The 12840-nt window shown below is 37.0% G+C and overlaps 2 protein-coding genes across 2 annotated transcripts; both read left to right on the top strand.

The window, feature by feature from the left end:
* Positions 1–254: 254 nt before the first annotated feature.
* Positions 255–1877, top strand: LOC149243307 (CBL-interacting protein kinase 5-like). Its single transcript, XM_089374482.1, has one exon. It carries the CDS (start codon positions 416–418, stop codon positions 1709–1711), a length of 1296 nt encoding a protein of 431 aa, XP_089230608.1. The 5' UTR covers positions 255–415; the 3' UTR covers positions 1712–1877.
* A 6201-nt stretch (positions 1878–8078) lies between these two features.
* LOC149243306 (expansin-A1-like) lies at positions 8079–9510 on the top strand. Its single transcript, XM_089367791.1, has 3 exons — positions 8079–8214; positions 8783–9095; positions 9210–9510. The coding sequence occupies exons 1-3, from the start codon at positions 8079–8081 to the stop codon at positions 9508–9510; spliced, it is 750 nt and encodes a 249-aa protein (XP_089223917.1).
* Positions 9511–12840: the final 3330 nt, after the last annotated feature.

The raw sequence follows: 12840 nt of genomic DNA, 5'->3' as shown, positions 1-12840 counted from the left end.
AAAAAAAAAACTGACATTTCATTTCTCGATTCCTCGAAGTCGGTCATAAAAGTAATTCAAAGGCATTTATTTTGGACGTTGCAGAACAGAGGTATGAAAGTGACCGTAGTGACCTCATACGATTCACATAAAATCTTCTATTTCTATGGTTTAAATATCTTGATACCATTAAAAAAAGTTAACCCATTTTCTTAAATACTCAGCATTCATAATCATATAATTGAAAACGACTGATACAGAATTTATAGGACGCTCTCATCACATTTGCTTTAGAGGTACCAACTACCCAGTTCCGCTTATAGAATATTCAACTACCTTTCGTGGAAATGAAAACATAGGTCTTGGCTTAGAAATGGCACATGCCCAAGACAGGCAAGATGATTGAGCTTTATGATCTTTTTTCCTCTGAGCAGAGATGAACTTCGCGTCCAATATTCTGATGGGGAGGTACGAAGTAGGGCGGTTGCTGGGGCAAGGCTCCTTCGCCAAGGTCTACCTCGCCAGAAACCTCGAGACTGGGCAGAGCGTCGCCATTAAAGCCACGGACATAGAAAAGATCCTCAAGGGCGGGATGATTGAGCAAATTAAACGGGAAATCTCGATTATGAGATTGGTGCAGCACCCCAACATCGTTCGGCTCTACGAAGTCATGGCGAGCAAGACCAAGATTTACTTCGTCATGGAGTACGTTAGAGGCGGCGAGCTCTTCAATCGGGTTCTGAAAAAGGGCAGATTGAAAGAGCGGGAAGCGAGGAAGTATTTTCAACAGTTGATAAGCGCGGTGGATTTCTGCCACAGTCGAGGCGTGTACCACCGAGACCTGAAGCCGGAGAATTTGTTATTAGACGAAAACGGGGACTTGAAGGTAGCCGACTTTGGCCTCAGCGCCCTGCCGGCGCAGTTCAGGCAGGACGGCCTTCTCCATACGGCATGCGGCACGCCGGCGTACATCGCACCGGAGGTCGTTTCCACGAAAGGCTACAACGGTGTGAAGGCCGACATCTGGTCTTGCGGCGTCATACTGTTCGTTCTCATGGCGGGCTACCTGCCGTTCCAAGGCGCGAATATGATGGCCTTGTATAAGAAGATCTACAAGGGGGATTTCAAGTGCCCGCCCTGGTTTTCCTCTGATGCTCGGCGCCTCATCTTTTTGTTACTCGACCCTGATCCCCGGACGAGGATCACCGTCCCGCTGTTGATGGGAGTCCCCTGGTTCTGCCGGGCTTTCAAGCGCCCACAAGCCAAGATCGATGGCGATATCGGCGTTCTGGACGATGTCGAGTCGGCGTTCTTCACCGCCAAGCCGGCTTGCCTGAACGCCTTCCACATAATCTCCCTCTCGCCCGGCTTCAATCTGTCGGGACTGTTCAAGGACAAGCTCGTAAAGCAGGAGCCGTCAAGATTCATGTCGATTCAGTCGGCGGCTAGCATAATGTCGAAGCTGGAGGAGATAGCGAGAGTGCTGAAATTCAGCATCAAGAAGTCCAAGAACTGCAAGGTGGAGTTGCAGGACTCGAAGAAGGGGCGGAAGGGGCATTTGTGTATTGATGCCGAGATTTTCGAAGTGGCGCCCTCGCTCTTCATGGTGGAGCTTGGGAAAACCAGTGGGGATACGCTCGAGTACAGTAATTTCTGCAGCGAGAGCCTAAGGCCAGGTCTCAAGGATATTATGTGGGCATGGGACAGCGATAGTCAACCTAGTGAATCGTAGATATTCTCTGTATATATATACATAGTCATGTGATTATTCAGCATATAGTGTTTCCTTTTAATTTATACGAAAGACAAAGGCCAGGCCTGGCCTCCTGTATGAAGGATTCAATAAAATTTGAATGGAAGGAGCGTTGTAGGAATGGTCTATAAATAATATTTTTTAAATGCAGTAGTTTAAAGATTATGTTTTTTCGGTTAGATATTTCAAATTTTCTCCATTTTTTTGTAAATCTAATTAAAATTTTCAAACTTCATAATTTTAGATTTTAAAATTTTTTACGGTGCTAACTCTATTTCAGCCATATACTACCTCTACAAAAATTGTTTTAGCCAGATTCCAATGACTTTTGGCCTCCCTTCCCTACTCCTATTTTAAAGGAAATAGTGTTAAACGGTTAATTTCTCATTTCTCTGGTTAGTTTCATGAATTTCTCTGGTTTTAAAAATAGTGTTAAATTGTTAATTTCTCATTTCTCTGGTTAGTTTCATGAATTTCTCTGGTTAGTTTCATGAATGTTGGGTACAGACAGGTGTTTGACTGCGCAGAGGCGGTGACAGTAGTCATATCTGGGTGGTGGTAGTTGACGTAACTTCCTTGACATACGAAGTGGGTTGAGCTGTATTTTGGTGTCAGATCTGAGAACTTATGTTTAACCCTAATTTCTTACCTAAGATAAGTATACGTAAATAGGTAGATGTGGAAATTTAAAAGCGATGTTTAATTGCTATTTAAGATAAATATCAACTTATGTTTAACCTTAATAACTTTAATATTTTACTTAAATACCTATATGTAAATAGGTAGATGTAGAAATTAAAAGTCATGTTTAATTACTATTTAAAATAAATATCAATAGGTTTATGAGGTTTTGGATCGATAATAAATGAGTGCACTATTAAGACACTCTTTGCTATAAATCACTGGTTACTAATAAAAAATAAATATCAATAAACTTAAATTTGATAATTTTAAAATTGATTTAAAATAACTATAAATAAACTTAAATTTTAGAAGGAGAATTTTAATTTTCACTCCAGATTCAATACATAAACAAAAAAAAAGAATTAAGAATGAATGTACTTGCATTACAATGTGATCGAGCTGTACACACGAAAATCCATATAATAATATGCATAGAAGCCTTATTATCATGATTCTTGATAATCTTGCGTGAAAAAGTCCAAAATTTTTTTCAGCATACAAATATTATTTTAATTATAAAATCGATCATTATAATATACTGTTGATGTTTTTAATAATCAATATAGTTAATGTAACTAAAAGTTACATGTGCGGATATATACTTACATCCCAATATAGTTGGGGATTATACACTCTAATGTAATGTGCGGATATATACTTAATATAGGGTTGTGTAATTCGGTGGATGTGTCATATTATTAAGTTTACTACATGGATTTTTCATTAGAATTAGGTTTATGTTCATTATTGTTTTCATGTATTCGATTCAAAATGATTAGACACTTTTTCGCTAGTATATCTCAAAGCCATGGTTTCTTTAAGTTATACCTGCATTGTCTTAATTATTAATTTTATGATTATGGTGGTTAATATTATGTATTTTGATTTTAATGCTGGTGAGGGTGGTGGTTTTATTAGTACTCATATGTTTCAATGAATTGTTGTTATCATTGATTGTAGTTAGATTAGTTGATTTCTTGAGAGTAGTTTATTGTATGGATGACTAAGTCATATTATTAGCTTTGAAGGTTTGTTTTTGTTTTTATTTTCAGTTTTTTGAGTATGATTTTGATGATTTTGGTGTTTAGTGTGGTGGTTTGTGTTGTACTGATTGTGAAGGAAGTGATTTTATTATCTCTTTTGAGTTCATATTTGTTTACATTCTTATGGGTTGTATATGAAGTGGTTAGGAGCATTATTTTTTTATATGGCATAGAAATAGGCATTAGGGAAATTTTGAGGTCTAAAATGGGCTTCCTAAGAAAAATAATAAAATAAGTGCTATGGATTTTTAAAGAAACATAAAGGAAATTACTTTTTTTTATTGTATTTTCGGTTTATCTCCTTATAGGATTACTCAAATGACAAGTGTAGACACGCATTACATACAAAATTAAATTCCATATCCAATGAGTACCCACTTTGCATACTTTTGAGTAGACCCACATCGAAAAAAAATAAAAATATATGAAAAATTGTGCTCAACATGTTTTTTTCATGTATTATTTTTTTATAATGTGGATCTACTTAGAAGTATGCAAAGTGATTATTCATTGGGGGTGGAATTTAATTCCGCATCTAATGGGTTTATACACTTGAAATTTAAGTAAATGTATAAGGAGATAAGAAAGGAAGCCCTTGGAGAGGGGATAAGTTTACACATTCAATAAGAAATGAACTAAATGTGATTGAGAGCATCAGATCTCCCAATCCCCAATCCATTCAATCCCCAACTAGCAAGAAAAAAGAAAAAAAATAACCTTTAATGAAAACCTCCTTTGAGGCACTTGAGGCAGCCGCTCTAGCTAAAAACCTCTATGAGGTAGTTAGTAAGTTTGGAAAGAAAAAAAGAGAAAAAATAAGAGCTCCATGCGAAAACCTCTTCCAAGGCTCCTGAATTAGCCTCATTAGCTGAAACCTCCATAAGGCATCCAGTAAGCCCAAAAAAAAGGGAAAAAAAAAAGAAAAGGAAAAAAGAGAAAAGAGAAAAATAACAAGAGTAATTTTTTTGTCTCACATTGATATATGTGCATGTACCATATGGACACAAAAAATCAGGTCAAATGGACAAACCTAGATCATAGTCCAAGTCATCGGCACAATCACTCCAAAGGGGCCTAGATGACATCCGTACACCATCTTACATTTACCTTCACCACTACAACATCACCATCACATGCCATCTCCTTTCCATGTGTTTTATACAACATCCCTGAACTGCTACAGGAAACTCCCCTATTGTTACAAGAAAGAACAGTTTGAAGAAAAAACTACAAATCAAAGAAATTTTTAACATCTGGTCTAAGAAAGGACACCAAGGGAATCCTAAAAAATAGTATTTCCATCACATGCACTACAATTTGGTTTCTACCATACTATTCACTTCCTTGAACCCTGTAGTAGTCCACTTCCTCCAATTTTTTCATCACAATCACACCAATAAACCTCTCCATCACCATCACCTCCAATTCCATGACTTATCAATCCACCCTGCCACTTCAGATGTATTTTCTCATTGATCATGAGGGGCATCTATGTTTTCTACGAGATATTACCCAGGGCCTATAGTAGATTGCAGAAGCCATACAGGCCCAGGTTTCATATCAACAATTTTTTTTTTGAAGAATACCACACCATTCAACAACTCAACGACTTCAAGAACTCACTCCAATTTCAATAATAGACTCCCAAGGAGCTACAGGATCCTTTGTAGGCTATTAGGCTACTACAGGATTAATTGTCCACTACACATAGCATTTTGAAGGCACCTACAAATTGACAAACAATAGCCTGCAACGCCCTGAAAGATAATTGTAAGTTATGAAACCTCTAACACTCATTCTTTGAATTCATTCGTGCATAGGGAAAAACAGATTTCATGTAAAGGAGTGGTTTAAATAGCCTAGCCTAACTAGCATCAACTTCGACCAAATTAGCAGTTAAAACTCACCTTTATCTAAAAATCTCTTCCCATGTGTGCTAGAAAGTAAGAAAAACCATTGATATTTCAAAAAGGTGGTCATTGTCATTCATGATGGGAAGTTGATGTGGAGCGTATGAGCAAGTATCATATGGGAGGTTATGTGTAAAACACAACATGGAGGACAAACCTCAGGCTTTTGAATTCTACATTCACAACCTTGTGGGTTCCAACATGCCCATATGGGATCCAAACCCATACCTATGGGATGCACAACTATTAGCACTGGCATCCTAGTTAAGGGATAAGGAAAGGGAAAAGTAATGAAGAAAACATTAGATGGGGAACTAAAAGAACCATTGTGAATTAGACTTGAGCATCCAAACCCCTCCATACTCACCACAACTCATTCCATCATTGTAGAGGACCTTGAGATAGTGGATCTTACACATCATTTTATCACCATTAGGAAAATGATAGCAAATCTAGATCTATCGCTATCTGATAAACCTTTTTGATAATCTGCTACAATGCCAAAAGAAAAACCATTATGAGAATAACAAGAATCCTAGATTACATTATCAAAAAACCATAATTTCAAGTAGTGTCGCAATTTCCCTATGAATAAATTGCGACATCGCAAGTTCAATCAATGTCACCTGCGTAAAGTGTTGCATTGTTCTCCACTAAAAATTGTGACAAAATTTCTACATGGGTAGAGCTAAAAAGTAAATTCTAAAAGCCTTATTGAGGAACCTTATCCCAACAACATATACTTGATCTCCTACCTATTTGTACCTCATCCCATGATTGATGGATTCAATCCCACTCATTATGGAACATATTCCCCATTTTTATAGATCCCATCCCATAGAAAATGGATCTCCAACCTCTTCTCGTCTCCTATAGATACAATGTAGATCAAAGGAGAGGGAGTTGGCTTTTGAAATACCTTATGCTGTCCAATTGAGATTGAAGGCTTTTTGCGCAAAGGAGGATTGGAGATCTTTGTAGTGGAGGCTTATGACATCAACACACTTGGTTGTAATCTTCATGCTCTTCAATTAATACAAATACTTGTTTCTTTCCCATATGCATATGTTAAAATGTTTATTTTAAAGCTCTTTGATCTCTTACATGATTTATGATTGAATTTTTGATATATTTTATGCTTTTGTCTTTTGTTTGGCTTTATCTTTGTAGATCTCCTCTTGGAGCATCAAGGGAGAAAGGTGAAAGCTACAAGGAGCTACAAGGATCATCATCAAGAATTTCATAATAAGGTACGAGTTTTAAATCCTCTTTAAATTTATGTTTCAGTCATAAATTAGGGAATGTTTTCAAGTCTTTTTTTTGTTTGTCTCTATGATTGGTTTCTGAGCCTAGGGAGATTTGTCCTATCCGCAAGACGAGATTTTTCCGTAAAATAATGGAAATTTGGAAAAAGAGACAAGTGGAAGCTGTCCTCCATTTTGAATACACTTTCAGACTATTGGGGGAGGAGAGCTCATAGGCTTGTTCAAGAAGATGACAAGGATTTTCGTATAGCATGAAGATAAGAGAATACCATTCTCCTAATCATTTTTAGACAACACTAGCAAGAACTCCCTTATACAAAAGGATCATCAAAAGACTTGGTGTTTAGTGGATAAGGCTCAGGTTTAATCCACCCTTAATGTTAGGGCTCCAAGTGAACCAAGATAAGGAAGAAGAATCTAGGGAATGGAAGTCTATAGACGAAAATGCAGGGTTCCACCTAGTAGGGGTAACCACAACTAGCTCATCGTGGTTTATCAAGTAGGTCATCAAGGAGATGAATGAAAAAGAGTAGAGAAGTGAAAAAGAGTTAGTATCTCAAGAGCGAACAACGGTTCCAATAGGGAGGTATGATGGGTCTCTAAAATACGTAAATTATAAGGCTCATTAGTCTACTCCTGAGCACATAAAAAATATTTTGAGGCCACCTTTTACAATTATTGATACATTTTCTAGCTTAATGGGTTATTACAAGCATCAAGGAGGATTTTCATATTTTGAGGGCCTTAACATGTTTATTATGTAATCTTTAAGGAGATATTGCACATTCTTGAGACTTGTTCACTACTACAGGAGAGCCTCAACTTCACTGGTTGAGGTCATTTAATGCCCCTTCATAACGTTGTAAGGTGAACTAGGATAAAAATCCCCTTTTCTATGAATTTTTAGAGGGAAATGCATTCCTCCTTTCAAGAAGGATGCTCCCACACTTTCTGGCGGCTTGCTGACACAAGGCTCGTTCGCCAAGGTCTACCTCACTAGAAACCTCGAGACTAGCCAGCAGCGATGGAATTTGATGGGAATTTTGCCCATCATAGACAATTTTGACTGTATTTAACGTTTACAAATTTTCAATACCTGTTTTTCTTGATGGGTTTGGAACATTGAAAAACGTATTTTTGACGTTAATATTTTTTCGAAAACGTTATTAGTGGCTATTCTGCAAGTACTTTGCCTACCTGATGAAATTGTAGCCTCCGAGGTTGTTGGCATCTTGGCATCCACCGTCCAGGTTGTTGGAAACTTGGCATCTCAGTCCATCATATAAATGAGGAATGCAGTTACTACACTGCCCTCACGAAGTAAAATATTATTCTAAGTATCATTGCCACGTGCCGTTCTAATGTAACTACTCCTATATCAATTTTTTTTATTAAACGAGGAAACTAGTCATGTGGATTAATGAGCTTGTTTCTTTGCAGGTTAATGGCTCAGATCCACACAATTTCCTTGATCTCATTGCTAGGATTCCTATGGATGTCTGCTCCAGCTTATGGATACGGTGGCTGGCAATCTGCCCACGCCACGTTCTATGGTGGCGCTGACGCTTCCGGAACTATGGGTAAGTTTGTGTTTGATTGAAAAGCAATATTATGTAATATGCACTTAATACAACTTAAATGTTAATGTTAATGCAGCTTAGTGGTACAACACTGTATTAGTTGAAGTAGTGGTAGAGCAGTGTATTTGCTGAACTAGATCCTAAACTCTCTTGAAATGGCTCAGAATTCCCAAAACCTTAGTTGTGAGTGTGGATGTCAATGATTGGCTAAGTGATTTTACATCTTGTATTTTATCATGAAAATAAAATAATAATTCCCAAAACCCTTAGTTGTGAGTGTGGATGTCAATGATTGGCTAAATGCTTTTACATCTTGTATTATCATGAGAATAAAATGATATTTAATTATTAGGATGGAAAAACAGTATACTAATCATTAACTTAGCCCATGATGCTTAATATTTAAGGTAGAATGTACTATTCTTAGTATACTTCAAATATGTGAAAGTATCAATCCACACTCCCAAAAAAAAGTTGTCATTCGTGAATTATAATTTCTTTCTAACTTCTGACATATGTTTTGATTATAATTGTTTGTTTTCGTATTGCTAATGTGTTTTTTTCCCAGGAGGGGCGTGTGGATACGGTAATCTTTATAGCCAAGGTTATGGAACCAACACTGCTGCTTTGAGCACTGCGCTTTTCAACAGCGGACTCAGCTGCGGAGCGTGCTACGAAATGAAATGTATCGACGATCCCCAATGGTGTTTGCCAGGAACTGTCACGGTCACGGCCACCAACTTCTGCCCGCCAAACTCCGCTCTCCCCAACAACAACGGTGGATGGTGCAACCCACCACTGCAGCACTTCGACATGGCGGAGCCTGCTTATCAGAAGATCGCCAAGTACAGGAGTGGGATAGTCCCCATCCTCTACAGGAGGTAATTCATTGCCCCATGGTCTTTTGCATAACCTAATTTAATTCAAATTGGTCTACCTGCAACCTTATTTACTCTTATGGCAATTAATTATAAGAGGCTATGACTACAACGCAGGGTCCCCTGCTTGAAAAGGGGAGGAATCCGGTTTACAATCAATGGCCATTCATATTTCAACCTAGTGCTCATCAGCAACGTTGGAGTAGGGGACGTCCATGGTGTTTGGATAAAAGGATCCAGGACTGGATGGCAACCAATGTCACACAATTGGGGACAGAATTGGCAAAGCAACTCCTACCTCAACGGCCAGAGCCTTTCCTTTAAGGTCACCACCAGCGATGGCAGGACAACTATTTCGTATAATGTTGCTCCTCCTAACTGGCAATTTGGCCAGACCTTCGAAGGAAGTCAATTCTAACAGTCAGATAATCAGACAGCTCGAAGATAGAAGCTTTCTTTAGTCTTTATTTCTCTAAGCAAGGTGATAATAACATGATGTTAGGAGGAAAACATAACATAATCTTATAATATGATGTTAGGAGATCCACAATGTTAATTTATTATAAGTTTAGTTTTTCAATTTTTAAAAGGTTCAGATACTATGCATTAAATCTTATTATAGTGTATATGTTATTCAATCTTATTAATATTAATGTATATGTCATGATCCAAAGCAATGCTAAAATATATATGGTGAATGTATATTTTATCTTTAAATTCAATAGTATATATTAGATTATGTAAATCATAACATAAACCATATTAATTAATCTACTTTTGAGTTTTTATTGATAACATTCAATAGTTTTACTCTGTTAGTCATCTTATATGTCCCATAAGATCTCTTTAGTCATATGTCATATATACAAATGCAATGGCATGTGAGGGTCAAGGACATTTGGTTTCAGGTTCCAAATATTTTATTGTGGGTGTTCTATGCAATTTCAAACCATGATTCAAGATGTAATAAGTCATTTGTGTGTTATGTTAATTTTGTTTTTTCTCAAATTTTTTAACATAATTATGTCATTAAAGGGTAATTTTTTAATTAAACTTTTATTGGCGAAGGGTTAATTTATTATGAGAACATCAATATTGAAGGGAAAAATTTTAAACATAATGTTTCTTGACAGTAAGTCTAAAGAGCCAAAATGTCTAAAAAAAATTGTACGACTGGTAAAGAGAAATCCAAATTCCAACTCGACAACATCACCATTAAAACCACAGACATAGAAAAAATTCTCAAGACATAGAAAATATTCTCAAGGGAGAGATGATTGAGCAAATTAAATGGAAATCTCGATTATGAGATTGGTCCAGCGTCCCAACATAGTAATATTTACTTCGTGATGGAGTACGTTGAAGGCGGTGAGCTATTCAACAGGGTTGTGAAACAGGGCAGATTGAAGGAGGGGCAGAAGGGGCATTTGTGTATTGATGTTGAGATTTTCGAAGTCGCGCCCTCGCTCTTCATAGTGGAGGTTGGCAAGACCAGGGGGGATACGCTCGAGTACAGTAATTTCTGCAGCGAGAGCCTAAGGCCAGGTCTCAAGGATATTGTGTGGGCATGGGACAACGATAGTCAATCTAGTGAATTATAGATATTCATTGGATATATATATATATATATATATATATATATATATATATATATATATATATTTATTTATTTATTTATTTATTTTATTTATTTATTTTTTATTTTTTATTTATTTATTTTATTTATTTATTTATTTATTTTATTTTTATTTATTTATTTATTTATTTTTTTTCAGTACGAAAAAAGCATAATTTTATATTAATATCAGATATTGAAGATAACAGATGCCTTCAAAAGTTCACAATATATGAGCCCCATCAGAAATGCCAAACCACATGCCCGCCGAGAGTTGACAATGTCAAATGGCATGTAAAGGGAAATATACAGTCCATAGTCCATATACACATTCAGATTTGAAACAAGCATGTTCAAATACATGCCAGAAACAAAAAAACAAAAGATGCCCTTAGAACATAATCCCTCCATCAAACTGTCTGTATAGTGCGAATAAGCAGCATTTCATCGCCAACATATGATAAAGAGTAGATAAAAAAGTTAAAAGACAAGCACAATATCAAAAATTTTGCAAAAATAAAAGGGAGGGTGGAGGAAACTTAGCAAGGGAAGGGGAATTCCTCAATATCAATGTACTTTTGGTCTAGGGAAATAGTTAAGTGCATTTTTCCACTGGAACCAATTAAGCCCCTCTTCGATAATTCATCTGCATCCATATTTTGTTCCCTGTCAACATGCCTGATAGTGGAATTTGTGAGTTCCATCCATAACAATTCTATCCTCGTCAGCCATCCAAGTACTAAAGGATTTGTGATTTTTGTTGATCCCATAATATGATCGATTATAACTTTTGAATCTCCATGGATGTGAATGAGAGGAATATCCAGTAAATTTGTGAACCATAGAAGGCCCCATAAGGCCATTACCTCAGCTTTAGTGTTAGTGCCCCTGCCTCCTTGCTAGAAAGCTCTGAAAATCAGTTCCTTCGAGATGGCAAGCCAAAAACCACAACCACATATGTGCTGTTGTGCAGCCCCATCAAAAAATCCCATAGGGTATATCAGCTGAACTTCAGACCTCTTGTGTCTAGGGACCTTGTAGCAAATGTCATTTGTGGAATATAGAGTGTAGCAGATGATAATATTTTCAATAACCTTGTAGAAATTTCGAGTGCAATTATGAAAGATGTAGTTGTTTCTCCACTTCCAAATTTCCCAAAAAAGAATAGGTGGAATGATTCTCCAGTCAGCCTTTTGAGATCTCCACCATTGTAGACAATCCTCAATGCAAACATGTTGGTTATATGGAAAGCCAAAGTGAGAAGAGAGTCCTTTCCAGACTTGAGTAGTGAGAGGACAAGTGAGAAAGACATGGTTGTTGTTTTCTAATTCCTCTTTACAAATAGGACATATGCCAGGTCCATGCCATTACCTCTTTTGCAAATATTCCCATGTTATATTTTTGTTATGGAAAACCAACTAGGTAAAGAGTATAATTTTGATGGGGATTTTGGATTTCTAAAAAACAAATAAAATGTGCTTCTCAGTCAGATTTGAATCCACGGAACAGAGAGAGAGGTATATATCTGCCACATTATTGTTTTCTTTCTTCATCTTCCTTGATCAGATTAACTTGTCATGACTTCCAGCTCGGAAAATCCCGAGTTGTTTCATCCCATCAACTATGCGCTCCCATTCCAGGTCTCAATGACCAGGTAAACTGGGTTCCTAAGCCCACTTCCAGATAGGATAAGGACCCCTCCAAGTAGAAATGGCTTGACTCCAGAAGAAAATGCCTCTTCTATTAAGGGCATCTATAAGCTGTTTCGGGATATTGTCCACATCACCATAACCCAGGATACAATCAGAGCCAATGAGAATGTTGTGGCCCGAGCCAATATTCCAAACCAAATGTTGTAGAAAAATCTTGGTGACCTTTTGGAAACTGAGCCAGATGGCAGATCCTTTTGTGGCTCCAATGGATCCTTTTCGGAACTAGTATGTAAAATCATAATTCTTTAAGTATTTTTGTCTGATGACCAGACTCCAGGTTCTAGTACCAAACATACCTTTCCAAAGAGACTTGATTAGTAATGCTTGTCCAAAACGACGGAGATCTAGAATTCCCCATGCCCCCATGACCTTCGGCAGAGTGATCTTGGATATTTTAATTAGGTGAAATTTCTTTTGCACA

Source organism: Pinus tabuliformis, chromosome 8 (genome assembly GCF_031772625.1).
Source record: "Pinus tabuliformis cultivar Carrire ecotype Pingquan chromosome 8, CPIR1, whole genome shotgun sequence".
NCBI classification, from domain to species: domain Eukaryota; kingdom Viridiplantae; phylum Streptophyta; class Pinopsida; order Pinales; family Pinaceae; genus Pinus; species Pinus tabuliformis.
The sequence above is the reverse complement of the archived record's forward strand: the minus strand, read 5'-3'. Positions and strand labels throughout refer to the sequence as shown.